Source organism: Hylobates moloch, unplaced genomic scaffold, assembly GCF_009828535.3.
Source record: "Hylobates moloch isolate HMO894 unplaced genomic scaffold, HMol_V3 SCAFFOLD_28, whole genome shotgun sequence".
NCBI lineage: Eukaryota > Metazoa > Chordata > Mammalia > Primates > Hylobatidae > Hylobates > Hylobates moloch.
This window is the reverse complement of record NW_026652303.1, coordinates 2,819,615-2,845,714: the sequence shown is the minus strand read 5'-3', so window position 1 is coordinate 2,845,714 and position 26,100 is coordinate 2,819,615. Positions and strand designations below refer to the sequence as shown.

Sequence of the window (26,100 nt, the reverse complement as noted above, 5' to 3'; positions counted from 1 at the left end):
GCGTGGTGGCACACACCTGTAATCCCAGCTGCTTGGGAGGCTGAGGCAGGAGAATTGCTTGAACCCGGGAGGTAGATGCCATTGCACTCCAGCCTGGGTGACAGAGTGAGACTCTGTCTCAAAAAAAAAAAAAAATTAGCCAGGTGTGGTGGCGCATACCTGTAACCCCAGCTACTTGGGAGGCTGAGGTGGGAGAATCGCTGGAAACCGGGAGGCAGAGGTTGCAGTGAGCTGAGATCACATCACTGCACTCTAGCCTGGGAGACAGAGCGAGACTCCATCTCAAAAAAAAAAAAAAAAAATTAAATGGAAAATTCTGGAAATAATCTGTAAATTTTAAATTTTGCACCATTCTGAGTAGCGTGATGAAATCTCACACTGCCCTTCTCCCTCCCACCTGGGACATGAATCACCCCTTTGTCCAGTGTATCCACACTGCCTACGGCCACTCACCTGTTAGTCACTCAGTAGCTGGCTTGGTTATCAGATCGACTGTCAGGTTTTGCAATGCTTGTGTTCAAGTCAACCTTATTCTACTTCATCATGGCCCCAAAGCACAGAGTAGTGATGCTGACATATTGTTATAATTGTTCTAATTTATTATCAGTTATTGTTGTTAATATCTTTATGCCTAATTTATAAATTAAACTTTATCATAGGTATGTATTTGTAGGGAAAACACAGTATATTTAGGGGTCGATACTATCCCCAGTTCCGGTAACCCACTGTGGGTCTTGGAACATATCCCCTGCAGATAAGGGGGACTGCTATATTCAGAAATGTCTAAATGGCTGGTTTTTCATACTATGTGAAGCTGCTTGACATTCTGAAGTCATTACTAAATCAGACTCTGGCTCAAACTAATACTCCATTTCTGTTCGTTTCTGTTTTCAACCAGTAAAGTTTTTGTTGTCTTGTGGGTTCCTTAATTAAATGGTGCTTGTGAATATTTTCATTTTTCAAAATAATAAAATCAGCTTCCTTTAAAAACACTGATATTCATATACAATAAATCCCACAGAAATGTCAAAGTCATGTTATTAATTTATATTTATCAATTTCCATTAAAACACTAAAACAGGGAGTGGGGCAAGTGGGAGTGGTTAATGAATACAAAACTTTACTTAGAATGAATAAGATCTAGGCCAGGTGCCGGGGTTCACACCTGTAATCCCAGCACTTTGGGAGGCCAAGGCAGGTGGATCACCCGAGATTGGGAGTTTGAGACCAGCCTGGCCAACACAGTGAAACCCCATCTTTTCTAAAAATACAAAAATTAACCAGGCATGGTGGTGGGTGCCTGTAATCCCAGCTACTTGAGAGGCTGAGGCAGGAGAATCACTTGAACCCAGGAGGCAGGGGTTGCAGTGAGCCGAGATTACGCCACTGCACTCCAGCCTGGACAACAGAGTGAGACTCTGTCTCAAAAAAAAAAAAAAAAAAGAATGAATAAGATCTAGTATTGATAGCACAATGGGGGATTACAGTCAACAGTAATTTATAAAATAACTGAAAGTATAATTGGAATGTTCGTAACACAAAGAAATGGTAAATGCTGGAGGTGACGGAGGCCCATTTACCTTGATGTGTTTATTATGCATTGTACGCCTGTCAAAATCTCATGTACCCCATAAATATATACACCTACTGTGTACCCATAAAATTTTAAAATTTTAACAAAAAAAGCACTAAAACCTAAGTTAGGGGCAAAGAAAGGTTCATTTCCTTTCCATGAGTAAGTAAATTTAACCTCAAGAAATTTCTGAGAAAATGACGTGGGTGATTTTATATAGGCTTTAGTTTTGAATTACTTATGTGTGGTATGAACTTCGGTATCTGGAAGAAAGTCTTCAAGTCAACAGCTCTGAAAGGTTTTTTTTTTTTTTTTCCCAGAGAGGAGGGGGTGAGAAAAATCAAGGGAAGGGGCCAGGTGTGGTGGCTCACTTCTGTAATTCCAGCACTTTCAGAGGTACAGGTGGGTAGATCACTTGAGGTCAGGAGTTGAAGACTAGCCTGGCCAACATGGCAAAACCCCATCTCTACTAAAAATGCAAAAGAATTTAGCCAGGCCTGGTGACAGACACCTGTAATCCCACCTACTCAGGAGGCTGAGGCAGGAGAATCGCTTGAACCAGGGAGGTGGAGGTTGCAGGGAGCCCTGATCGTGCCACTTCCCTCCAGCCTGGGCGACAGAGCGAGACTCTGTCTCAAGAAAACAAAACAAAACAAACAAAATCAAGGGAAGGAGGCCATACTGGTGGCCCCTGTACCTGGCTCTTGAACGATGTAAGGGCTGCTGTGAGCCACAGCATGGCATGATTAAGGAATGGAAATAAGTAATTAGCAGCTTGTCAGCTAACAGCCTGATTCATTGCTGTTAACCCTTAAGTGGCACCACTTGTAAATGCAGATTTATGTCATAGACCATCAGATACCATGTAGATAGTAGACCCCCGTCGGGGACGATTTGGCACCATTCTTGAGGCTCAACAGATGGGCCACCAAGTCCTTGGTGCCTGGCTTCTGCCTCCTGTAAATGCCATGGCCCATTCCCTTTCTCAGGAGATACAGAGTTTGCTCACTAACTGGAAGGGACCAGACCTGACCAGCTACGGGGAACTGGTGCTTGAGGGAACCTTCCGCATCCAGCGAGCCAAGAATGAGCGGACGCTCTTCCTCTTCGACAAGCTGCTGCTCATCACCAAGAAGAGAGATGACACGTTTACATACAAAGCTCACATCCTGGTAGGTCTGCACGCTGGCCATGGGCAGGGACTCAGATCTCCAGTGCCGTTCCCTCCTGAGTGTGCCTCACCCTCTCTGCTCTCTCTGCTCTAGTGTGGCAACCTCATGCTTGTGGAGGTGATTCCAAAAGAGCCGCTCAGCTTCAGCGTCTTCCACTACAAGAATCCCAAGCTACAGCACACAGTCCAGGTAGCGGCTGGGCCCTGGCCTCTCCGCAAGGCCCCTTGTGTAACGATGAGTGCTGTGTACCATGTGGCTTTTTGAGAGCGTTCTGGCCACATGGTCATTTCCCATCTCATCAGAGGGTCCTGTGGGTGGTGGAATCAAGTTGTCTGACTGTCCACATCTCGTCTTGACAGGCCAAATCCCAGCAAGACAAACGCCTCTGGGTTCTGCACCTAAAGAGACTAATTCTGGAGAACCATGCAGCCAAGATTCCAGCTAAGGTAGGAGTACGCTGAAAAACGCACAGTGAAACAGGAGAGAGATACGAGAATTGTTTGAACCTGGGAGGCGGAGGTTACTGTGAGCCAAGATCGCGTCATTGCACTCCAGACTGGGCGACAGAGTGAGACTGTCTCAAAAAAAAAAAAACAAAGAGACTGGGTCAAAAAAAAAAAAAGAGTTTAGAATTAGAATCTGGGAGTGACAATGGTTAATCCGTTCATTTAATTACTAATGAAGTCCCAGCAAGGCATCCTGATAGGATAAATGTTCAACTTCATAATAAAGAGGCTGGTATGGTGGCTCATGCCTGTAATCCCAGCACTTTGGGAGGCCAAGGCAGGTGGAACACTTGAGCCTAGGAGTTCGAGACCAACCTGGGCAACAAAGTGAGACCCCCCATCTCTACAAAAAAATATAAAAGTTAGCCCCCAGCATGATGGCATGCACCTGTAGTCTGAGGTGGGAGGCTGAGGTGGGAGGATCACCTGGGTCCAGGAGGCGGAGGTTGCAGTGAGCTGAGGTTGCATCACTGCACTCCAGCCTGGGTGACACAGCAAGACCCTGTCTCAAAAAAAAAAAAGAGAAAGAAAGAAAGAAAATTGAGAGATAGGATATGTAGGAACTACGTCTCAGCTAAACCAGCCATTAACATCAAAAAGATTCACATGGGGCCAGGCACGGTGGCTCACGCCTGTAATCCTAGCACTTTGGGAGGCTAAGGCGGGTAGATCACCTGAAGTCAGGAATTCAAGACCAGCCTGGCCAACATAGTGAATCCCCATCTCTACTAAAAATACAAAAATTAGCCGGGTGTGGTAGCACGCGCCTATAGTCCCAGCTACTGAGGAGGCTGAGGCAGGAGAATCTCTTGAACCCAGGAGGCGGAGGTTGCAGTGAGCCGAGATTGCGCCACTGCACTCCAGCCTGGGTGACAGAGCAAGATCCCGTCTCAAGAAAAAAAAAAAAAAAGATTCACATGAATCGCAGGCTCTGTGGAGGTGGTGGTGTTTTCCTTTTGGGGCTTAAAAGAAGATCAAGTTAGGAGAATTATTCAAAGGTGCATGAAGCACCTATAGGTGTAAAGCTGTGCTAGGTCCCATGAGGGTGCTCGGGAGACAAGATACAAACTCGGCCAAGAAGGAATCTGTAGATGGGGAGCCAGCTGCCAAGCCATGAACCATTTGCCAACCATGAAGACATAATAGAGTATAACCCAGGTGTTGTGGAAGAATAAAGTGTTCAATTCAGTTGAGTGGAGAGAGGAAGGAAAACATATTTTACCTCGGTCTTAAAGGATAAGGATTTTTTTTTTTTTTAATACAGGATCTTACTCTGTCACCCAGGCTGGAGCGCAGTGGTGCAAATATGGCTCACTGCAGCCTTGACCTCCTGGGCTCAAGAGATCCCACCACCTCAGCCTCCTGGAGTAGCTGGGACCACAGGCCTGTGCCACCACGCCAAGCTAATTTTTGTATTTTTGGTAAAGGTGTAGTCTCATCATCTTGCCCAGGCTGGTTTCAAACTCCTGGGTCCAAGTGATCTGCCTGCCTCAGCCTTTCCAAAGTGTTGGGATGACAGGCATGAGCCACCGTGCCCAGTCTTAGGAATATTTTTATTAAGTGGGGAAAAAAGGAATTAAGGAAACCAGACCTAGAGACCTGCATTTAAAAAAAAAAAAAAGGAGAGAACGAATGTGCTGTGTTCAGGGCGCACAGATGGTGCCAGGATGGGAGGGCTGAGTTCTCAGGGGCTGAGGCAGGGGCTGGGGCAGGGAGGGGAAGGGCAGGAGCCCCTGGAGGGCTGTGGGCATGCACTCTGAGGAGTCTGGATGCATTCACACTGGGAAATTACTGCAGGCTTTGGAGGAAGGGGAGATGGCGCGGTCAGTCCTGTGTTCTGAGATTGTAACTTTGGGGACAAGGTGACAAGTGGCAGGAGTGAGGTTGGAGGCTGGAGAAGATAGTAACCCACCACCATGGCCTAGAAAGGAGCTGGGCAGTGCTGCCATGGAGCCACAGCGACAGAGGGAACAAATGCAGAAAGTGTCACTGAGGCAGGGGGCAGGATTTTGCCCACTAAGAGTCAAGATTGAGTCAGGGGTTGAAGGAGAGCATGGTGCTGTGAGTTCTGAGACAGACAGGGAGAGGAACCCGTGAGATGGGAGTGAGAGAGAGGAGCCCTCTGCTCTCACTGGCACCTGTGCTGCTGGGCAGGGTCAGCCACAGGTGGAAATTCAGGTCTTGGAAGCTAAGGATCAGGAGACTCTTGCTAGAGGCAGTAATTGAAGCCCTAAGGTTTAACAAGATGGCCCACAAAAATGTGCAAAGGAAAGACGAAACCTTGGGAATCCCAACATCTAAGTGATCAGCAAGCGGGTGGGGGGATTTGGAGAACAGCCAAAGAAGACTGAAAGAGTAGCAGAGGAGGCAGGGAGGACGTCTGAGGAGGAGGCGCTGCGCTAACAAGGAAAAAGCACATCTCAGAGACGGGGGAGACAGTCTCAAAAGCTGCTGAGGTCAAGGAGATTTAAACAGAAGAGCAGATTTTATATTTGGCAACTAAGAGAAAAGGGAGAGATCACAGTGGGTTAAAGAAAAAGGGGGATTAAGAAGGAACAGAATGGGTATAGACTTTTTTATATATAAAGTTCACAAAAGGAAGAAAAAATGATAGTTTGGAGAGAGAGGCAAGAGCAAAGCAAGACTTCTTGTCTGGGTTGAATGCAGAGTCCATGAGCAGATGGCAGGGCAGGAGAAGGAAGGTGGGAGAGGCGACAATGGCTCACTTCCTGTTGGAACGGGGCCTGGGGAGGTGGGAAGGAAGAGGATGGGACACACAGGAATAGGGGCTCATCTTGGAAAGGGCTGGAAGCATCTCTCTGAACCAAGAGAAAAAAAGATGAAAGACGGAGGAACTTTGAGGTGGACTTGGGGGAAGACAAAGGGTTTGATTTCACTCATGCAGGTGATAAAGTCATCTGCTGAGTGAGTGAAGCAGAGATCGGGGTGTCTGAGGGAAAGTGGAAAGGATCAGAAGAACACTTGCTAAAGAAAATGGACCAGGCCAGGCACGGTGGCTCACACCTGTAATCCCAGCACTTTGGGAGGCCGAGTCAGGCAGATCACAAGGTCAGGAGATCGAGACCATCTTGGCTAACATGGTGAAACCACGTCTCTACTAAAAATACAAAAAATTAGCCAGGCGTGGTGGCGGGCACCTGTAGTCCCAGCTACTTGGGAGGCTGAGGCAGGAGAATGGCGTGAACCCGGGAGGCGGAGCTTGCACTGAGCCGAGATCATGCCACTGCACTCCAGCCTGGGCGACAGAGTGAGACTCCATCTCAAAACAAAACAAAACAAAACAAAATGGACCAGTCACTAGAGATGACTAGAATAGCCTGTGAAAGACATCAAAGACCCAACTGAAGCTGGCCCCCATGAATCAGTGTGATGACGTCATTTCAAAAATCTGCTCGGCAACTTGGAAACTACTGGTGAAAACCGTGGTGTGTGTGGGTTCCTCCAGGCTGGGAACCGGCAGAGCTGGTAGGGGAAGGTTCCCAGGGCGGAGGTGGGGAGGGTGCCAGTGAGCACACAGTTGCAGTAATTGGGCATGACATCAGGCTGAGTGAAGAAGAAAACCAGCTGGCAACAGAGGCGTGGGGTGAGGGACTGCAGTATTGTCATAAAGCCTGGTTCAGCAGGACTTAATGTTGGAGAGAAGGAAATGCACCAATCTGTAGTTGAAGAAGGGACTTTTGGAGTCCTGCCTTAGAGGTGGGACGGTTTTGAGTGTGATCAGGTTCTGGAGGTGGCTCTGATTCTGTGTTGCTGCTCTGGAGTGGAGGAAAAGGTCATTAGAGATAAAGTGGTCAAGGAACTATGGTGGGGGGTGGATTATTCACATGGATGGTGAAACAGTCCAAGTTGGGGCTGGGAGGAGTGAAGTGGAGCAGACAATGGGATGATGATCATGAAAATTGAACTGGGTGGAAAATAAGAAGGGCTGAGATTTCTGAGAAAGGGGACAGTCTGTTTTGTTCTCTCTATATTTTGACAAGCATTTGAAGCTTGTTCTCAGGACTGCCAGCAATGATTTGGTCCTCAGGAAATGAATGTGCATAGGTGTGGACTTGGACCTAAGCACGAGTTTTCGTTTCATCAGGGTGTTATGAGATGAAAGGGAGCTCATGCAGAGAGGGGACTGCATTTTCTTTATGATTAGTCATTTTGTTGCTGGCCTGGTGCCTTAGAATGCCCTTCTGAGCAATGGCAGTGTGTCTTTGATGGGCCCCACCTATTGTTTACCTCTCTACTGGGAAAATCAAAATTGCTAACAAGATTGTGAAAGGCAGTTACAAAACGAGACCACCTTACATACCTGTCTTTCTCCCACGCTAGGCGTGTGTGCCCCAGGAAGTTCCCTTTAAAGCATTCAAATGATTAATATAGTCAATATAACATCATACTTTCTCCCCAAGTTGTCGATCCCTTCTATCTAAAAACATCTTTTCAGTTACAACTTGTTGAGTATACACACTGTGCTGAGTACTTTATATTCTTATTTCACCCTCACCAAAATATGTTATGAGGTAGTTCTTATTCTTCCCATTCTGGAAAAAATAAAAAACAGAGGCTGAGAGATATTAAATAAACTGCCCAAGTTTATATAACTAGTACATGACCAAGCCTGGATTCAAACCCAGGTCTATCTGGCTCCAAAGAGCATCCTAACCACATTATTCCCACTGGCAATAAAAACACTTTTGTTTTGTTTTGTTTTGTTTTGTTTTGAGACAGGGTCTCACTCTGTCACCTAGGCTGGAGTGCAGTGGCGCAATCTCCATACAAGAAAAAGCACACTGCAACCTCCGCCTTCTGGGTTCAAGTATTCTTGTGCCTCAGCCACCCGAGTAGCTGGGTCTACAGGCACTCACCACCACACTTGGCTAATTTTTGTATTTTTAGTAGAGATGAGGTTTCACCATGTTGGCCAGGCTGATCTCGAACTCCCGGCCTCAAGTGATCCACCCGCCTCAGCCTCCCAAAGTGCTAGGATTACAGGCACAAGCCACCACACCCAGCCTCAAACACACTTGTTTAATATACTTTATTCACTATAATGTAATCATAATTTTCTATTTAAGCAGGATTATTAATAAAGTGAACTTTCCACATCTTTCCTCAAGATTATTTCTTGTTTTCCTAAAGTTTTCAAAATGTATTTCTATTATTTCTATGAAATAAATGCATAGTGGGAAATTTTAAACATCAAGAAATGTATCACCAGTCTAATAATATCAACACAGCTGTGGGAAAGTCATTAGTTACAGCCTCCCAGCTGCCTTCCGTTCTTTTAATTCAATGATGGTCGTTGGCTGACACCTAGTGGAAAACCTGGAAACAGTACTTTAAAAATTAAATGTCAAGACTTAAAAAAAAAAATTCTTGAAGTCAGCTTTACAGATACCAGGGAACTCTTGGAAATAGCCGTATTGCCCATTAGCATATGTGGCAAATAAATTTAACTCTTCTTCAAATTAATTGAGAATAAAGGTGAAGATATTTTGCATTTTATATATTAGCATGGTTCTGTAATTGCACTTCCCAGAGACTGAGCTGACATTTGTGTTTGTAATTAATTTCATCTCATAATCTCAAACTCTGAATGCACAAGAGAGATAGCTATCAGTGTTACAAAAATTGAAGCATTTGTTTTCTCTAAGGTGACTGTGTTGAGGCTCCCCCCAGCCCCACACTTTTTCACTAAACATGATCGCCACTTAGCCAAAATATTTCTACTGTGATATGACAGATGGTAGCAAAATAGAGTAAAATTCTTTTAAAAGTTATTTTTAGCGTAGTGTTTTGTAGGTTAAATTATACTACCCTTAAAAAATGAAAATGACTTTAAAGAGGCAAGAAAGGCTACAATCCCCTAGGACAGTGGTCTTCAACCTTTCGGGCACCAGGGATTGGTTTTGTGGAAGACAATTTTTCCACAGATGGAGGCAGGGGGAGGCTTTTGGGATGATGAAAGCACATTACGTTTATTGCGCACTTTATTTCTATTACTACATGGTAATATATAATGAAATAGTTCTACAGCTCACCATAATGTAGAATCAGTGGGAGCCCTGAGCTTGTTCTCCTGCAGCTAGACGGTCCCATCTGGGGGTGATGGGAGACAGCGACACCCCAAGTGTGTTGCTTATGTCCAGTCTGCTCTCATCTTATTTTGGTCACTGTCACTGCAGAAAACCCTGCTTCACAAAGACAGGATGTTGGAAATGGAAGCAGGCTTTTGTGCTTTTGTGGCAATCTCAGGATATTCTCCTGGACTTTAATCCAGAATGTATGGAGATTTGAAGTTGTCTCAAACATACTTTTTTTTTTTTTTTTTTTTTTTTTTTTTGAGATGGAGTCTCGTTCTGTCGCCTAGGCTGTAGTGCAGTGGTGCTGCAACCTCTACCTTCCCAGGTTCAAGCAATTCTCCTGCCTCAGCGTCCTGAGTAGCTGGGGTTACAGGTGCACACCACCACGCCCAGCTAATTTTTGTATTTTTAGTAGAGACGGGGTTTCACCATGTTGGTCAGGCTGGTCTTGAACTCCTGACCTTGTGATCTGCCTGCCTCAGCCTCCCAAAGTGCTGAGATCTCAGGCATGAGATACCACGCCCAGCCTCAAACATACTTTTAAGGCCACCGGATGCAGCTGTACAATTGAAGTACATCAACTCACTTGCCACAATAAAGTCTGCCACCAGATGCAGTTTCATTGCCCCTTGTCACTCACTGACAGGGTTTTGATATGAATCTGCAAGCAATTGATTTATTATGGTCTCTGTGCAGTCAAACCTCTCTGCTAACGTTAATCTGCTCCTCAGTGCTAGCATCACTGCCTCAGCTCCACTTCAGATCATCAGGCATTAGATTCTCATAAGGAGTGCTGCAACCTAGATCCCTCCCATGCATAATTTACAGTAGGGTTCACACTCTTATGAGTATCTAATGCTGCCACTGATCTGATAGGAGGCGGAGCTCAGGCTGTAATGCGAGCCATGAGGAGCCACTGTAAATCCAGATGAAGCTTCTCTCGCTTGCCCACCTCTCACCTCCTGCCGTGCGGCCCAGTTCCTAACAGGCCATGAACTAGTACCAGTCTGTGGCTCGGGGTTGGGGACCCCTGCCCTAGGAGGGTGGGTGGAACTCACCAGTTGAGCTGATCATTGAATCCTAATGACCATTCTGAAAGAGAGGCTCCCTGATCCCACTGTCCAGTTGAGGAAGCACGTTCTGGGATGGGAGAGCACCTACCTAGTGAAGTGCCTGAGCTGGGATCACAGACATTGTCCTTCAGGGCCATCTCACTCTGGGAGATTCTGGGGCACACCGAGGAGATGGGAGGTGCAGGGAGTTGGGGAAACGGAGAGACTTGGCTCATGATAATCACATAGCATTCTGCAGGAGGAAAGATAACAATGAGAGGAAACTTCCAGCAGCCATTTTGCAATTAACTCAAAATAGTTACAAGGCCATAGTGTCGTGGTGAGGGCTGGTGATAAAGATAGCAGGCTCCGTGCCTTGAGCTTTTGAGTCAGTAGATGATAAGGGTTGGGTAGCAAGAATCTGCATTTTTTTTTTTTTTTTTGAGACGGAGTCTTGCTCTGTCACCCAGGCTAGAGTGCAGTGGTACAATCTCGGCTCACTGCAACCTCTGCTTCCTGGATTCAAGCGATTCTCCTGCCTCAGCCTCCCGATTAGCTGGGACTACAGGCGCCTGCCACCATGCCTGGCTAATCTTTGTATTTTTTTTTTTTTTTTTTTTGAGATGGAGTCTCGCTCTGTCGCCCAGGCTGGAGTGCAGTGGCGCAATCTCGGCTCACTGCAAGCTCCGCCTCCCGGGTTCACGCCATTCTCCTGCCTCAGCCTCTCCGAGTAGCTGAGACTACAGGCGCCCGCCACCACGCCCGGCTAATTTTTTGCATTTTTAGTAGAGACGGGGTTTCACCATATTGGCCAGGCTTGTCTTGAACTCCTGACCTTGTGATTGTGATCTGCCCACCTCGGCCTCCCAAAGTGCTGGGATTACAGGCGTGAGCTACCGCGTCCAGCCAAGAATCTGCATTTTTAATAAGCTGGCCAATGAGTGCTAATGATCAGCCAGGCTTAGGAACCAGCCTCCCTCCCTCCTCTTTCACAGGATTGGGGGTGCAGTCTTAGCTCTGGTGCCTCGATGGTGTAGCGGCTGTTACCCACTTGAGGGCGCTTATCTGCTTGAATTCCCTGAACTGTGTGTAAATGCTTAAAATAAATAGCGAGTTTTTAAACGTTTTTAAAAATCTGTTTATTCAGGTGGGATAAGATCTGTGTTGAGATTTGGAGTTTAAAGAAAAAAAAAGGCAATTGGAGTTACAGCTTTACTTTCTCTCTTTCAGGCCAAGCAAGCAATCCTTGAAATGGATGCCATTCGTAAGTTTTATTTCCTTAACACAATTTGAAATTTCATTGCCTGTTTGTATCTATCACATTTTCTATCTTAAAGTTCATGAAAATGTCAATTGTTAGAAAATAGTATCTCTCTATTCACTGTTTTCACAAATTGGGTAGACAGTATAATCCCTTCTGAGCACATTGGCTTGTTTCTACGTTGGTTCTCCCAGGTTTATCTGAGTCCCTTCATGGCTGGCCACTGTCTGGGTTTCTGCACCAACTAACAATGTCAGTTATGTCTCCAGGTTCAACTCTACCCCCACCCCCGCCCCAACCTCTACCACCACCAAAAGCCAGAGTTTCACAATGCATTTCTCACTTCATCCCTACGCAGTCGCTTCGTAGTATTAATTTTCCTGATGCAGCAGAAAATTCTAAAATCACAACCACCCCACATATGTGAGTATTTCTAGGCTTACAAAAGCAGAAGAAAATAAATATTACAGGTCCTTCCTATTAAATAAGACCTTATTCAACAGCATTTATCACATCTTTGTTATTTTTCAGATTAAATAGAATAAAAAGAAAACAATGGCTTTAAATGCAGTCAGGTCTGCTGGAAACTTGTACTGAAAACACTTCTACTTTTACTTAACCCTTTCATAAGACCTTACTTTGAGGAATCAAGTGCCAGCGTTGATTCCCTTCCCTCCAGCCTGGCACTTGTTAACTCTCCAGGGGGAAAAGCAGCAGCAGCAAAGTGGAAACAGGTGCATTCCCACCATCGCTGCAGCTGAGGCTCCCATCTCGCATCCAACAGACCCAAGAAATGATGCCCGGAGCTCCCCAGCAGAGTGCTAGGCTGTATTCCTTAGACCTCAACATTTCAGCCCGCAGAAATTGCCTTCAGATTTTTTTTTTTTTTTTTTTGACCGGGTGTGGTGGCTCACGCCTGTCATCCCAGCTAACAGACTCCTACACTTCCCAATGTAAACAGAAAGCCCTGAGATACATATACAGCAGCAATTATGGGGGGGAGGATCATATCCATGTCAGATGAAAAAAAATAAATCCATATAGGCCGGGCATGGTGGCTCACACCTGTAATCCCAGCACTTTGGGAGACCAAGGCGGGTGGATAACCTGAGATCAGGAGTTCAAGACCAGCCTGGCCAACATGGTGAAACCCCGTCTCTACTAAAACTACAAAAATGAGTCAGGCATGGTGGCACACGCCTGTAGTCTCAGCTTCTCGGGAGGCTGAGGCAGGAGAATCGCTTGAACTTGGGAGGTGGAGGTGAGCAGTGAGCCGAGATCATGCCACCGCACTTCAGCATGGGCGACAGAGCAAGACTCTGTCTCAATAATAATAATAATAATGATAGTGATAAATCCACATAAATTTACACGAGTGATAACCATTTTCTGAGAAGCCCCTGACACCACAGTCCCACTGATGCATGTGGTTATCTTTACAGATCATCCAGGCTTCTGTTACAGTCCTGAGGGAGAGACAAAAGCACTGTATGGCTCTAAAGAAGGTTCTGCTCCATATCGGCTGAGAAGAAAATCTGGTAAATAGGATGTTGTCATAAAAATTTAATTCTAATGGGGGACTGGCAATGAAAGTCCCATTGAATCTGACAAAAGGGCATGTTCTGTCTGGTTTCTCAGCTCACTGCCGGTCTGAATACATTTGCAGCTGCCTTAAGATGGGACTCACAAGCTTTTGATCTATAACTCTTTTCTCTGTAATCCCAGCACTTTGGCAGGCCAAGGCAGGTCGGTCACCTGAGGTCAGGAGTTCGAAACCAGCCTGGCCAACATGGAGAAACCACATCTCTAGTAAAAATATAAAAATTAGGCAGGCTTGGTGGTAGGCGCCTGTAATCCTAGCTACTTGGGAGGCTGAGGCAGGAGAATCACTTGAACCCAGGAGACGGAGATTGCAGTGAGCCAAGATCGTGCCACTGCACTCCTGCACTCCAGCATGGGCAGCAGAGTGAGACTCTGTCTCAAAAAAAAAAAAACTCTTTTCTACTTAATGTTTCCCAGTGACTATCAAGCATGCCAGTCAACTAATTTTGCTTTGTACATCTTACCACTGACATGCAGATACTTAAACTGTATTTGCTGTTGCTAATGAAAAATCACATCCTATGAGTGACACACACAAAAGATTATCCAAAGTGCTAAAATTTTAATTCATATTTGCTGCACCAGACTCCATGAACTATTGTCTTAGTTCAGACAGGTTTGGGGTTTTATTTGAAGCAGTCTTTATTCATTACCCACTTTATGCTTTGCTAAGGACTAGCAATGCAAGGATAAATAATCCACGTGACTCCTGCTTGCAAGGAGCTCATGGTGCGAGAGACAAAAAATACAAATAAGGCTGGGCGCGGTGGCTCACGCCTGTAATCCCAGCATTTCGGGAGGCTGAGGTGGGAGGATCACCTGAGGTCAGGAGTTTGAGACCTGCTTGGCCAACATGGTGAAACCCTATCTCTACTAAAAATACAAAAATTAGCCCGGCATGTTGGCAGACACCTGTAATCCCAGCTACTCGGGAGGCTGAGGCAGGAGAATTACTTGAACCCGGGAAGCAGAGGTTGCAGGGAGCCAAGACCACACCATTGCACTCCAGCCTGGGAGACGAGTGAATCTCAGTCTCAAAAAAAAAAAAAAAAGAATGTACAATTGAACATCATCAGCTTGTAGGTTAGTGAAAGCTGAGGAAGCTGCTCTGCTAAAGACAGGATTGAAAAAGTCAGATTTTGCTTTTCTATTGGGTGACTCCTGATAACACAGCATAACATTTATTCTAGCATTTTAGCAGAGTGAGTGTCTTGCTCCTGTGTATCTCTGAGCAATGGGAATTTTGTTAAATTTGATACAAAAGTTATAGGGCCCTGTCGATCTGTCAATAGGCTCATAATCCTTTTATAAAGAATAAAGAAAAAGGTTTGATTTGGTTTTGCCAATGATGCTGGCTTTGTTTTGTCTCCCAGAACCTTCCTCACGATCACATAAAGTTTTGAAGACCAGTGGTAAGTCGCAAAATATATTTTCCTGTTTCATTCTTGTTGATATTTACTAAATCAAGCCACACAAAAATAAATAAATACCAGATAAATTACAGATTGACAGATTTGATTTGATTATAAAAAGATTAACTTCTGTAAATAAAAGTGTCCCATTATAAAATATATAGTCAAAGCCAGGCACAGTAGCTCATGCCTGTAATCCCAGCACTTTGGGAGGCCAAGGCGGGCGGCTCTGTTGAGGCCAGGACTTCGAGACTAGCCTGGCCAACATGGTGAAACCCCGTCTCTACTAAACATACAAAAATTAGCCAGTCCTAGTGGCTCGTGCCTGTAATCCCAGCTACTTGGGAGGCTGAGGCAGGAGAATCGCCTGAACCTGGGAAGCAGAGGTTGCAGTGAGCCAAGATCACGCCATTGCACTCCAGCCTGGGCAACAGAGTGAGACTGTGTCACAAAAAATAATAATAATAAAATTTAAAATAAAATATACAGTCAAATGACATAAAATACTTGTAATATATTTGACAGGCCTAAAAAGATTAATATTCCTATTATATAAAGAAACTCCATACATCAAAAAGAAAAGACAGAGGACTCTTATTTATTTTTTATTTTTTTATTTTTTGAGACAGAGTTTTGCTCTTGTTGCCCAGGCTAGAGTGCAATAGCGTGATCTCGGCTCACCTCAACCTCTGCCACCTGGGTTCAAGTGATTCTCCTGCCTCAGCCTCCCGAGTAGCTGGGATTACAAGCATGTGCCACCACGCCTGGCTAATTTCGTGTTTTTAGTAGAGATGGGGTTTCTCCATGTTGGTCAGGCTGGTCTCGAACTCCCAACCTCAGGTGATCCACCCGCCTTGGCCTCCCAAAGTGCTGGGATTACAGGCATGAGCCACCACGCCCAGCCCAAAGGACTCAAAAAAAAAAAAAAAAGAAGAAGAATATAATTAGGCAGTTTCAGAAAAACACACAAACTGGCAATAAAATTTTTAAATGGCCATCCATATTCATAATCAGAAAATCCATACATTTAAATGAAATAAATAGAAGGGAAAATCTATGAACTTGGCCAAAACATGTAGAAAAATAGTCACTCCAAAACTGTTGGTGGGAGTGTAAGTTTTTGCAATGCTTCGGGGCAAAATTTGGTAATAGTCGTTTGAATTTAAAATGTACGTTTGCCCTTAACCCAACAGTTTCACTTGCACAGATGTACTTACCCACATGTAGACAGATTTATGTGCGAGTTTGTTTTTTGCAGTATTTGTAACATGACACTCTATAAAAATGCCCAGGCAGTTGGAAATATACTTAAAGAAATTGTAATACGTCCATACACACAATGGAATATTCTACAGCTGTCAAAAATAAAGCAGATCTCTACCTATTCACAAGAGTGTCCACATACATTTTGCAGAATATACAAAGTTGCATACTGAATCCTTATTTTAAAAGTGAAACAGGCAGGGCATGGTGGCTCATGCCTGTAATGCCAACACTTTGGGAGGCCGAGGAGGGTGGATCACCTGAGGTCAGGAGTTCGAGACCAATCTGGCCAACATGGCAAGCTCCCATCTTTACTAAAAATACAAAAATTAGCCAGGCGTGGTGGCTTATGCCTGTAATCCCAGCTACTGGGGAGGCTGAGACACAAGAATCGCTTGAACCCAGGAGGCAGAGGCTGCAGTGAGCTGAGACTGTGTCACTGCACTCCAGCCTGGACGACAGAGTGAGACTCCATCTCAAAAAAAGTAAAAAATAAAAGCGAAACAATTATTGTGGTGGGGTAGGGGTAGTGCAGGAGCTGGAAAGATAAACATTCAGCTGTTAACTGTTGTTTCCTCGGAGGATGGGATCTGTGGAGAGGGAAGGACTTCGTATGCTTCTGTAATCATCTTTAAAGAGGAGATACCCATAATTAGGCTAGCTCTAAGGGTGTCTTCTGTAAGGATGTGGCTATGTAAATCTCTCCCCACAATTCCACTGGCAACACCCCTTCTTTGCAAGAAGGCTGCATCTTTTAGTTAAAACCAATAAAATGTCAAAAAATCAACAGAAACAATATCATCTTTACATAATTGTCATGGCACGGGGCGTGTGCAATTTTTTTTTTCTTTTCAGGAAACAACACATTTTTGTTTGGAAGCTTTTGAAATATCTTGAACATGAATTAGTTAATGGCTGTCAGGGATTGAGGAAGACACCTAGCGCTCAGATGCATGTAAGGTTGTTTGATGTAGTGTGGGGTATGCAGCTGGGAGAGCTGACAGGGATTTTCTGAAAATTAGATCTATAGGGCCCAGAAGTCACTTGGGCTTCAATTACTAGTAATAAGTTTCTAAATTCTATAAAATGTTAGTGCTTACTTATATAGGAGGTACATTTTCATTCTCAAACTTGAAAAAAAACTTTTATTTTTCAGAAACAGCACAAGACATCCAAAAGGTAAGCTCTATCTCATTTCTTACTTGGAATGTTCACTTCAGGCACCCCTCATAGGTGCCACTTCCCCATCTCTCTCATCCCCAGCCCGTATTCCAAGTGTCAACAGTTATTTTACATATTGGAAATTTGGTATTTTACATTTTGAATTATTTACATTTGATTTAAGCAAAGACTCATCCTTATCAACTTCTTCCCTTTCCCCAGCCCACATCTGAGAACCATGGTGATTATTTATTCATCCTCTGCCCCATATCACACCTCAGAGGCTGTAACCTTACCTCAGGGTGTAATACCTGCGTGGTGCTCACGTGAGCCACCTCACATTGTCCTTTACCTCCACTGGTGTAAGACCAATGCCCCTACCTCCTAGATCTAACTCCCTCCTCCACACATGAGCCTTCATTCACAAGGGCGAGGGGCCCCCTTCTAAGAATATGGTTCTGCTGCTGACATAAGTGGTGATGACGTATGATTGAATGAGACTTTGTCATATCAAGTTTTGGTTTTTCTTCCCCTGACAAAAGCTTAGGAGAGGGAGAATAAGAATGGCATACTGTATTGGAAGATATTATATCCAACTGTATTACCTATGAAGAATAGGTACTTTCTCCTGACTTGAGTGGTTTGTCCAGTGTGGCTACTGATCAGTTGGCTTAATTAACAATTCTTAGAGAACTGATCATGGCTCCTCGTTTAATGTTCTGTATCTAGAAGAATATGGCTATGAAAACCTCTCCCTACAATCTCATTTCTACCATGGCTTAGCACAGAACCAAAGCGACCTTGTCGATAAACGTTGTATCTTTCCATTAAAACCAAGAAAATGTCTAAAAATCAACGTAGTCTTTTTTTTTTTTTCTTTTGAGACTTGGTCTCGCTCTGTTGCCCAGGCTGGAGTGCAGTGGTGCAATCTCGGCTCACTGCAACCTCTCCCTCCCAGGTACAAGCAATTCTCCTGCCTCAGCCTCCCAAGTAGCCTAGTAGCTTGGACTACAGGCACCCGCCACTATGCCCAGCTGATTTTTGTATTTTTAGTAGAGACGGGGGTTTCACCAAGTTGGCAATGCCAGTCTGGAACTCCAGACCACAGGTGATCCACCCGTCTCAGCCTCCCAAAGTGCTGGGATTACAGGCATGAGCCACTGCGCCCGGCTGAACATAGTCTTACCTTTAAGTGATTGTCATGGCTGAGGCGTGTGCATTTTTTTTTCAGGTAGTACATGCTTTTGTTTGGAAACGTGTGAAACTTATTAATATTAATTGGTTCATTGTCCTGAAATATGGCATAAGGTTTTGATTTCGTAAGTGGGGTCACTGCAGAAGGCTCCCTGCTCTTCAAAGCAGCCATAGTAGCATTGTGGAGCCATGCCCCTCTCAGTGCTAAAAGAAGGAATCTCCCCATCAGAGAGTTCTAGAGATTCAATCTCAGGAGCTGCTTGAAAACTTTCTACAGCAATGCTCAAGCCGGGTCCATATGGGCATAACCAAACCTTATAAAATCAAAAGGCAAGAAAGAAAACATCCATGCTTTTTTTGTGATAAAATTCCATCTCCTAATAGTAATGTGCCGAAGGTATATTAAATTCAAGGAGAGCAGATTTACTGATGATTAAAGAATTTATAACAGCCAGGTGTGGTGGCTCATACCTGTAATCCTAGCACTTTGGGAGGCCAAGGTTGGCAGATCACTTTGAGCTCAGGAACTCAAGATCAGCCTGGGCAACATGGTAAAACCCCCTCTCTCCAAAAAAAAGTACAAAAATGAGCTGGGTGTGGTGGCTTGTGCCTGTGGTCCCAGCAACTTGGGAAGCTGAGGCTGGAGAATCACTTCAGCCAGGAAGCAGAAGTTGCAGTGAGCTGAGATAGTGCCACTGCACTCCAGCCTGGTCAACAGAGTGAGATTCTGTCTCATAAATAAATTAATAAGTAGTTTATAACAGGAACTATTCCTTAATAATAGCTTAATATTTCTCCCAGAATATATATTTTGAGGCTGTGTACATGTGTGTGTGAGGTGGTTAAGCTCATGTGTAAGCTGTGGATTAAGACATGGATTCAAATCCATTTCTGCCATTTATAAACTGTGTAACTACAGGCAAATTGCTTAACCTTACCAGGACTTAGTTTCCTAATTTACAGAACTGTTACAAAGATTAAATGCAACATGTTCTTAAAAGTGCTTATTAATGGAATATTTGGCACAAAGCAAGTGTTCTATAAATGATAGCTAATATCAGCCGGGCATGGTGGCTCATGCCTGTAATCCCAGAACTTTGAGAGGCTGGGGTGGTTGGATCACCTGAGGTCAGGAGTTCGAGACCAGCCTGGCCAACATGGTGAAACCCTGTCTCTACTAAAAATACAAAAAAATCAGCCAGGTGTGGTGATGGGCGCCTGTAATCCGCAGCCACTCAGGAGGCTGAGGCAGGAGAATTGCTTGAACCTAGGAGGTGGAAGTTACAGTGAGCTGAAATCATGCCATTACACTCCAGCCTGGGCAACAAGAGCAAAAAAGCATGGGCGTGGTGGCTCACACCTGTAATCCCAGCACTTTGAGAGGTCGTGGCGGGCGGATTGCCTAAGCTTGGGAGTTCACGATCAGCCTGGCCAACACAGTGAAACCCCTTCTCCACTAAAATACAAAAAATTAGCCGGGCATGGCGGCATGCACCTGTAGTCCCAGCTACTTGGGAGGCTGCGGCAGGAGAATCACATGAACCCGGGAGGCGGAGGTTGTAGTAAGCCGAGATTGTGCCACTGTACTTTAGCCTGGGCGACAGGGTGAGACTCTGTCTCAAAAAATGAAAACATGATAGCTAATATCATTGTTAAATAGCTCAAATGCTGAGAATGTGGAAGGACAGGAAAAAAGTTCATTCAGGCTGTGGCAAAACTGACATATCGAAATTATTAGGTTGGTGCAAAAGTAATTGCAGTTTTTACCATGACTTTCAATATTGTGACCAACCATATGCTGATTCTTTCCTATTTTTTTAAACATTTATTTATTTATTTTGAGGCAAGGTCTTGCTCTGTCACCCAGGCTGGAATGCAGTGGCACGATCTCAGCTCACTGTAGCCTCAACCTCCCAGGCTCAGGAATCCTCCCACCTCAGCCTCCCAAGTAACTGGACTACAGTCATGCGCCACCACGCCCGGCTAACTCTTTCATTTTTTGTAGAGACAAGGTCTGACTATGTTGTCCAGGGTGGTCTTAAACTCCTTGACTCAAGTGATCCTCCCACCTTCACCTCCCAAAGTGCTGGGATTACAGGTGTGCATCACCGTGTCCAGGCTGATCCCCTCCCCTCCCCTCCCCTCCGCTCCCCTCCCTTCCCTTCCCTTCCCTTCCCTTCTTTTCTTTCTTTCTTTCTCTCTCTCTCTTTCTCTTTCTCTCTTTCTTTTCCTTCCTTCCTTTCCTTTCCTTTCTTGCCTTTCTTTCCTTTTTCTTTCTTTTCTTTCTTCTTTCTTTATTAAATATTTTTTGTAGAAACAGCGTGTCTCACCTTGTTGCCCAGGCTGGTCTCTAGCTTCTGGGCTGAAGTGATCTGCCTGCCTTGGCCTCCCAAAGTGCTGGGATTACAGACATGAGCCACCGTGCCCAGATGATTACTTCTTAATTTAAGAGCATCTTCAGTTTTCTTAATGATTAATTTGATGTAAATTTACAGCTTCCAAAAAAACTGCTTTCTTTTTTTTTTTTTTTTTTTTTTGAGATAGAGTTTCGCTCTTGTTGCCCAGGCTGGAGTCCAGTGGCACAATCTTGACTCACTGCAACCTCTGCCTCCCGGGTTCAAGTGATTCTCCTGCCCCAGCCTCCCAAGTAGCTGGGATTACAGGCATGCATCACCATGCCCGGCTAATTTTGTATTTATAGTAGAGACGGGTTTCTCCATGTTGGTCAGGCTGGTCTCGAACTCCCGACCTCAGGTGATTCGCCTGCTTCAGCCTTCCAAAGTGCTGGGATTACAGGTGTGAGCCACTGTGCCCAGCCAAAACTGCTATTTTAATTTCAAGTGTAATTACCTTAAAAAAATACTTTAATATTAACAATTCAGGTTTCCTAATTTTCTAAAACCTATGGGAATTTTCTGGGATGGATGATCTTAGGAAGGATCACTTTTGGCTGTTGTGAGAAACACAAAATAATTTTATTACACTTTAAAAGTGTTTTGTCATAATTTAACTAGTTAATATTAACCTTGTTTTACTTTACAAAAAGTAATTACTGGGTTCCTATATTTTTATAACATCATACCAGTGCAGTCTGAGTAAGGTGAAGAGAAAGATGTATTAAAGAATGTGAAAAACATATATATGAACAAATACTAGGTATAAATATTGTGTGTGTATGTATGTGTGAAAAGAAATAAATGACTAATTGAATTGCTTAAGTTTTAATAGAAAAATAACATTTAGGATGAAATTCTATTATTGTCTCTCTACTCCTCTCTTCCCTCTCTAATAGATATTCCAATTAACATATATCCCATTTTCATTGACATGTGATGAAAAGTTCTTGCTTATTTGACATTTCCAATAGGTTACTATAGTATTTTATTAGAATATATGTCCCTGGTACTAATTAGGTCTTAACTCTTTCAAGCCTTTGAAGTTAATCCTATCTGCAGAATAGCATCAGAGGGTAATCTGTTCCTGTCTGCACCACTGAGCTCCATCCAGAAGGGTTCCAAGTTATAAAAGACCTCATTGTTTTCTTTGATTAGAAATCACTAATTTGGCCCAGTGCAGTGGCTCAGGCCTATAATCTTAGCACTTTGGGAGGCCAAGGTGGGCGGATCTCTTGAGGCCAGGAGTTTGTCTAAGACCAGCCTGGCCAACACAGCAAAACCCTGTCTCTATTAAAAATACAAAAATTAGTCAGGCATGGTGGTGGGCACCTATAATCCCAGCTACTCCAGAAGCTGAAGCACGAGAATTGCTTGAACCCAGGAGGCAGCGGTTGCAGTGAGCCAAGATCATGTCAAGGGACCCAGGCTGCACTTCAGCCTGGGCGACAGAGCGAGATTCTGTCTCAAAAAAATAAAAATTAAAAAATTATTAATATTGTTCCTATTTTACGTCCTTATAGGCAACTAAATGTTAATTAAATGTATTTTGAAATAAGTAAAAATGTCATTAAATGAGCAGAGGATTAAATTACATTTCTACAATAAAAACTCTTTGCTTAGAATCTACAAACCAAGGTAATGCTGGCCATGTTCGTGGTGGGTCTGCAGATTTAAGACAAATCCTTGGAGTGTGTGGTCGGATCAGCAAAAGGGGCTTTTGGTATACCAGAAATCATGATAAAACCCCTGGGAGAAGAGCACTGGCTCTAAACCTCTTTAGAAAGTCTCAAATAGAACATATAGCATAGCCCTTAACTTCTATATATATTGATTTATGCAATAAGTATTTGCCAAGTGTATACCAGACTTATTTGAAGAATCTAACAATTTTCTGTATTTAGCTTATATCATGCTTTGGGGCAAGGGGTTTGGGGTTAGACCTGGGTTCTAGCACTAGTCTTACTACTGACTAGATAGAACAAGTTACTGAAACTTCAGGAACCTAGATTTCCTTACTATGAAATTGGTACGATCATACCTAATTCATAAAATTATTGTGAATATTAAGTTTGGAGAATGTCTGCACATTGCCCAGCCTAGTTGCTAAGTATATATTAGTTCCTGTCCTTCCCTTTTTGAAAATATCTGAAGTGCTTTTCAAGTCAGTTAAACACTCGGCCAGGTGTGGTGGCTCCCACCTGTAGTGCCAGCTACTTGGGAGGCTGAGGTGGGAGGATTGCTTGAGCCCAGGAGTTTGAGATCAGCCTGGGTAACACAGCAAGACCCCATGTCAGGAAAAAATAAAAGAATATTAAAGCCTAGTGGGGGAGGCAGTGTGTAAACACAGGAGAAATTCCTGAGTTATGTGTCTTCTCCATGGTGCTGTGATTCAGTTGATATGTTTCCATCTTCCTCAGGTTTCTAGAGAGGAAGGATCTCCCCAGCTGACTTCAGCAAGGCCGTCTCCTGCGCAGAGAAATAGTCAGCCTAGCAGTTCTTCCATGATCAGCGTGCTTCGAGCGGGTGGAGCTCTCAGAAACATCTGGACTGATCACCAGATCAGGCAAGCCTTGTTTCCCAGCCGACGGTCCCCGCAGGAGAATGAGGATGACGAAGATGATTATCAGATGTTCGTGCCGTCATTTTCCTCCTCAGATCTGAACTCTACCAGACTATGTGAAGATAACACTTCTAGTCGCCCTTGCAGCTGGCATATGGGACAGATGGAGTCCACAGAGACCCCCAGCTCTGGTCACAGGATTGTCAGGCGGGCCAGCAGTGCTGGGGAGAGCAACACGTGCCCTCCTGAAATAGGAACTAGTGACAGAACTAGGGAACTTCAGAACGGCCCCAAAACAGAAGGGCAGGAGGAGATGACTCCCTTTGGGTCATCCATAGAGTTGACTATTGATGACATAGACCATGTCTATGATAACATCAGTTATGAGGACTTAAAGCTAATGGTTGCTAAGCGGGAAGAAGCTGAATCCACTCCCTCTAAATCAGCCAGGGACTCCGTTCGCCCCAAGAGCACCCCAGAGTTAGCCTTCACAAAGAGGCAAGCTGGCCACAGTAAGGGCTCTCTTTACGCACAAAAAGATGGCGCCCTCTCAGGTGGAGAGGCATCCAGCCAAAGCACGCATGAACTCCAAGCGGTTGAGGAGAACATCTATGACACCATAGGGCTCCCAGATCCTCCATCGCTGGGTTTTAAGTGCAGCAGCCTAAAGCGTGCAAAGCGGAGCACCTTTTTGGGTCTGGAGGCCGACTTCGTGTGCTGTGACAGCCTGAGGCCGTTTGTTTCCCAAGACAGCCTCCAGTTCAGTGAGGACGAAGCCCCTTACCACCAGGCCACCCCCGATCATGATTATCTGAGTTTGCTGTATGACTCTCCCAGCTGTAACCTGTCTATGCCTGATAAGCCTGTATCTGATAAACTGTCCGAAGAAGTAGATGAAATCTGGAATGACCTGGAAAATTACATCAAGAAAAATGAAGACAAGGCCAGAGACCGTCTCCTGGCAGCGTTTCCTGTGAGCAAGGATGATGTGCCAGACAGGCTGCACGCAGAGAGCACCCCTGAGCTGAGCCGGGACGTGGGGCGCTCTGTGTCCACCCTGTCCCTGCCTGAGAGCCAGGCTCTCCTCACGCCTGTGAAGAGCAGGGCTGGCAGAGCCAGCCGCGCCAACTGTCCCTTTGAGGAAGACCTGATTTCTAAAGAAGGCTCCTTTATGAGCCTTAACCGGCTTTCTCTGGCTAGTGAAATGCCCCTGATGGACAATCCCTACGACTTGGCCAACAGTGGCCTGTCTCAAACAGACTCAGAAAACCCTGACCTGGGAATGGAGGCCACAGATAAGACAAAAAGCAGGGTGTTTATGATGGCTCGGCAGTACAGTCAGAAGATTAAGAAGGCGAATCAACTTTTAAAAGTGAAAAGTCCGGAGCTGGAGCAGCCGCCGGCCAGTCAGCATCAGAAATCCATGCACAAAGACCTGGCTGCCATCTTGGAAGAGAAGAAGCAAGGAGGGCCCGCCATTGGTATGTGCACCCTGCCCTTCTTCCTTCTCCAAAGTAAGAGGGGAGAGCGGTTTTCAGATTTCAGATGTCCTTAAAACGGACACACCTGTGAGAACACTGACACTCAAGCTTTGTCATCTCAAAGTAAGACCACAGACAAAGCCATACTGGCCTTTCCCACATCGCCTCCTCTGAATTATGCACATTGTAGCATGATTTGGCCTCAGAGGGTGGTGGTGTGCATGTAACATCGTAACTGCAGAGATAATATTTTAAGAAAGAGTTTTCTCTAAGGTAATCTAAAATATGAAAAAGGCAATCAGTTTTAACCTGTGATATCTCTAATTTTTCCAGTATCTCAGTAATTTTTAGGAGGAGGAGGAGTGTGTATAATCTTCTAAGGTTTGGAAGCATATAGAATAACATTGTTTCTTGCTTCAGGATCTCAACAAAAATGCCAACTCGTGCTAACAAAAAGAGGGGTTTTCTTGAATACTTTTTTTTGAGACAGGATCTCACTGTCACCCAGGCTGGAGTACAATGACACAATCACAGCTCACTGCAGCCTCAGCCTCCCCAGGCTCAAGCAACCCTCCCACCTCAGCCTCCTGAGTAACTGGGACCAGAGGCACTAACCACCATGCCCAGCTACTTTTTTTTTTTTTTTTTTTTTTTTTTTGGAGATGGAGTCTCGCTCTGTCGCCCAGGCTGGAGTGCAGTGGCGCAATCTCGGCTCACTGCAAGCTCCGCCTCCCGGGTTCACGCCATTCTCCTGCCTCAGCCTCTCCGAGTAGCTGGGACTACAGGCGCCCGCCACCACGCCTGGCTAATTTTTTGTATTTTTTTTAGTAGAGACGGGGTTTCACCATGGTCTCGATCTCCTGACCTCATGATCCGCCCACCTCGGCCTCCCAAAGTGCTGGGATTACAAGCGTGAGCCACCGTGCCCGGCCATGCCCAGCTACTTTTTACATTTTTTGGAGAGAAAGGGTTTTGCCATGTTGCCCAGGCTGGTCTCGACTCCTGGGCTCAAGCAGTCCTCTTGCCTCAGCCTCCCAAAGGGCTGGGATTACAGGCGTGAGCCACCACGCCAGCCATTGTACTCTCCTTAGTTGCTCGCACTATAAATCAGTGGTTTTCTCACATATTTCCATTACTACTCAATTTTTTTTTTTTTTTTTTTTTGAGATAGGGTCTGGCTGTGTCACCCAGGCAGGAGTGCAGTAGCATGAACATGGCTTACTGCAGCCTCTGCCTCCTGGGCTCAGGTGACTCTCCCACCTCAGCCTCTCTAGTAGCTGGGACTACAGGTGTGTGCCACCACGCCCCGCTAATTTTCTTTTTTTTGTAGTTTTTTTGTAGGGATGGGATTTTATCATGTTGCCCAGGCTGC

The 26,100-nt window shown here is 44.9% G+C and overlaps 1 protein-coding gene across 2 annotated transcripts in view; it reads left to right on the top strand.

The window, feature by feature from the left end:
- The window catches only part of LOC116463167 (pleckstrin homology domain-containing family G member 1-like), a 247,814-nt gene that overhangs the window by 211,447 nt on the left and 10,267 nt on the right, over positions 1 to 26,100 (top strand). For both annotated transcript variants that reach the window (XM_032146150.2, XM_032146151.2), the window contains 8 exons: positions 2,563 to 2,745; positions 2,839 to 2,934; positions 3,105 to 3,191; positions 11,629 to 11,662; positions 13,102 to 13,197; positions 14,635 to 14,673; positions 17,093 to 17,115; positions 23,105 to 24,728. In XM_032146150.2, the coding sequence (XP_032002041.1) occupies positions 2,563 to 2,745; positions 2,839 to 2,934; positions 3,105 to 3,191; positions 11,629 to 11,662; positions 13,102 to 13,197; positions 14,635 to 14,673; positions 17,093 to 17,115; positions 23,105 to 24,728 (2,182 nt within the window). The remainder of the gene's footprint in view (positions 1 to 2,562; positions 2,746 to 2,838; positions 2,935 to 3,104; positions 3,192 to 11,628; positions 11,663 to 13,101; positions 13,198 to 14,634; positions 14,674 to 17,092; positions 17,116 to 23,104; positions 24,729 to 26,100) is intronic.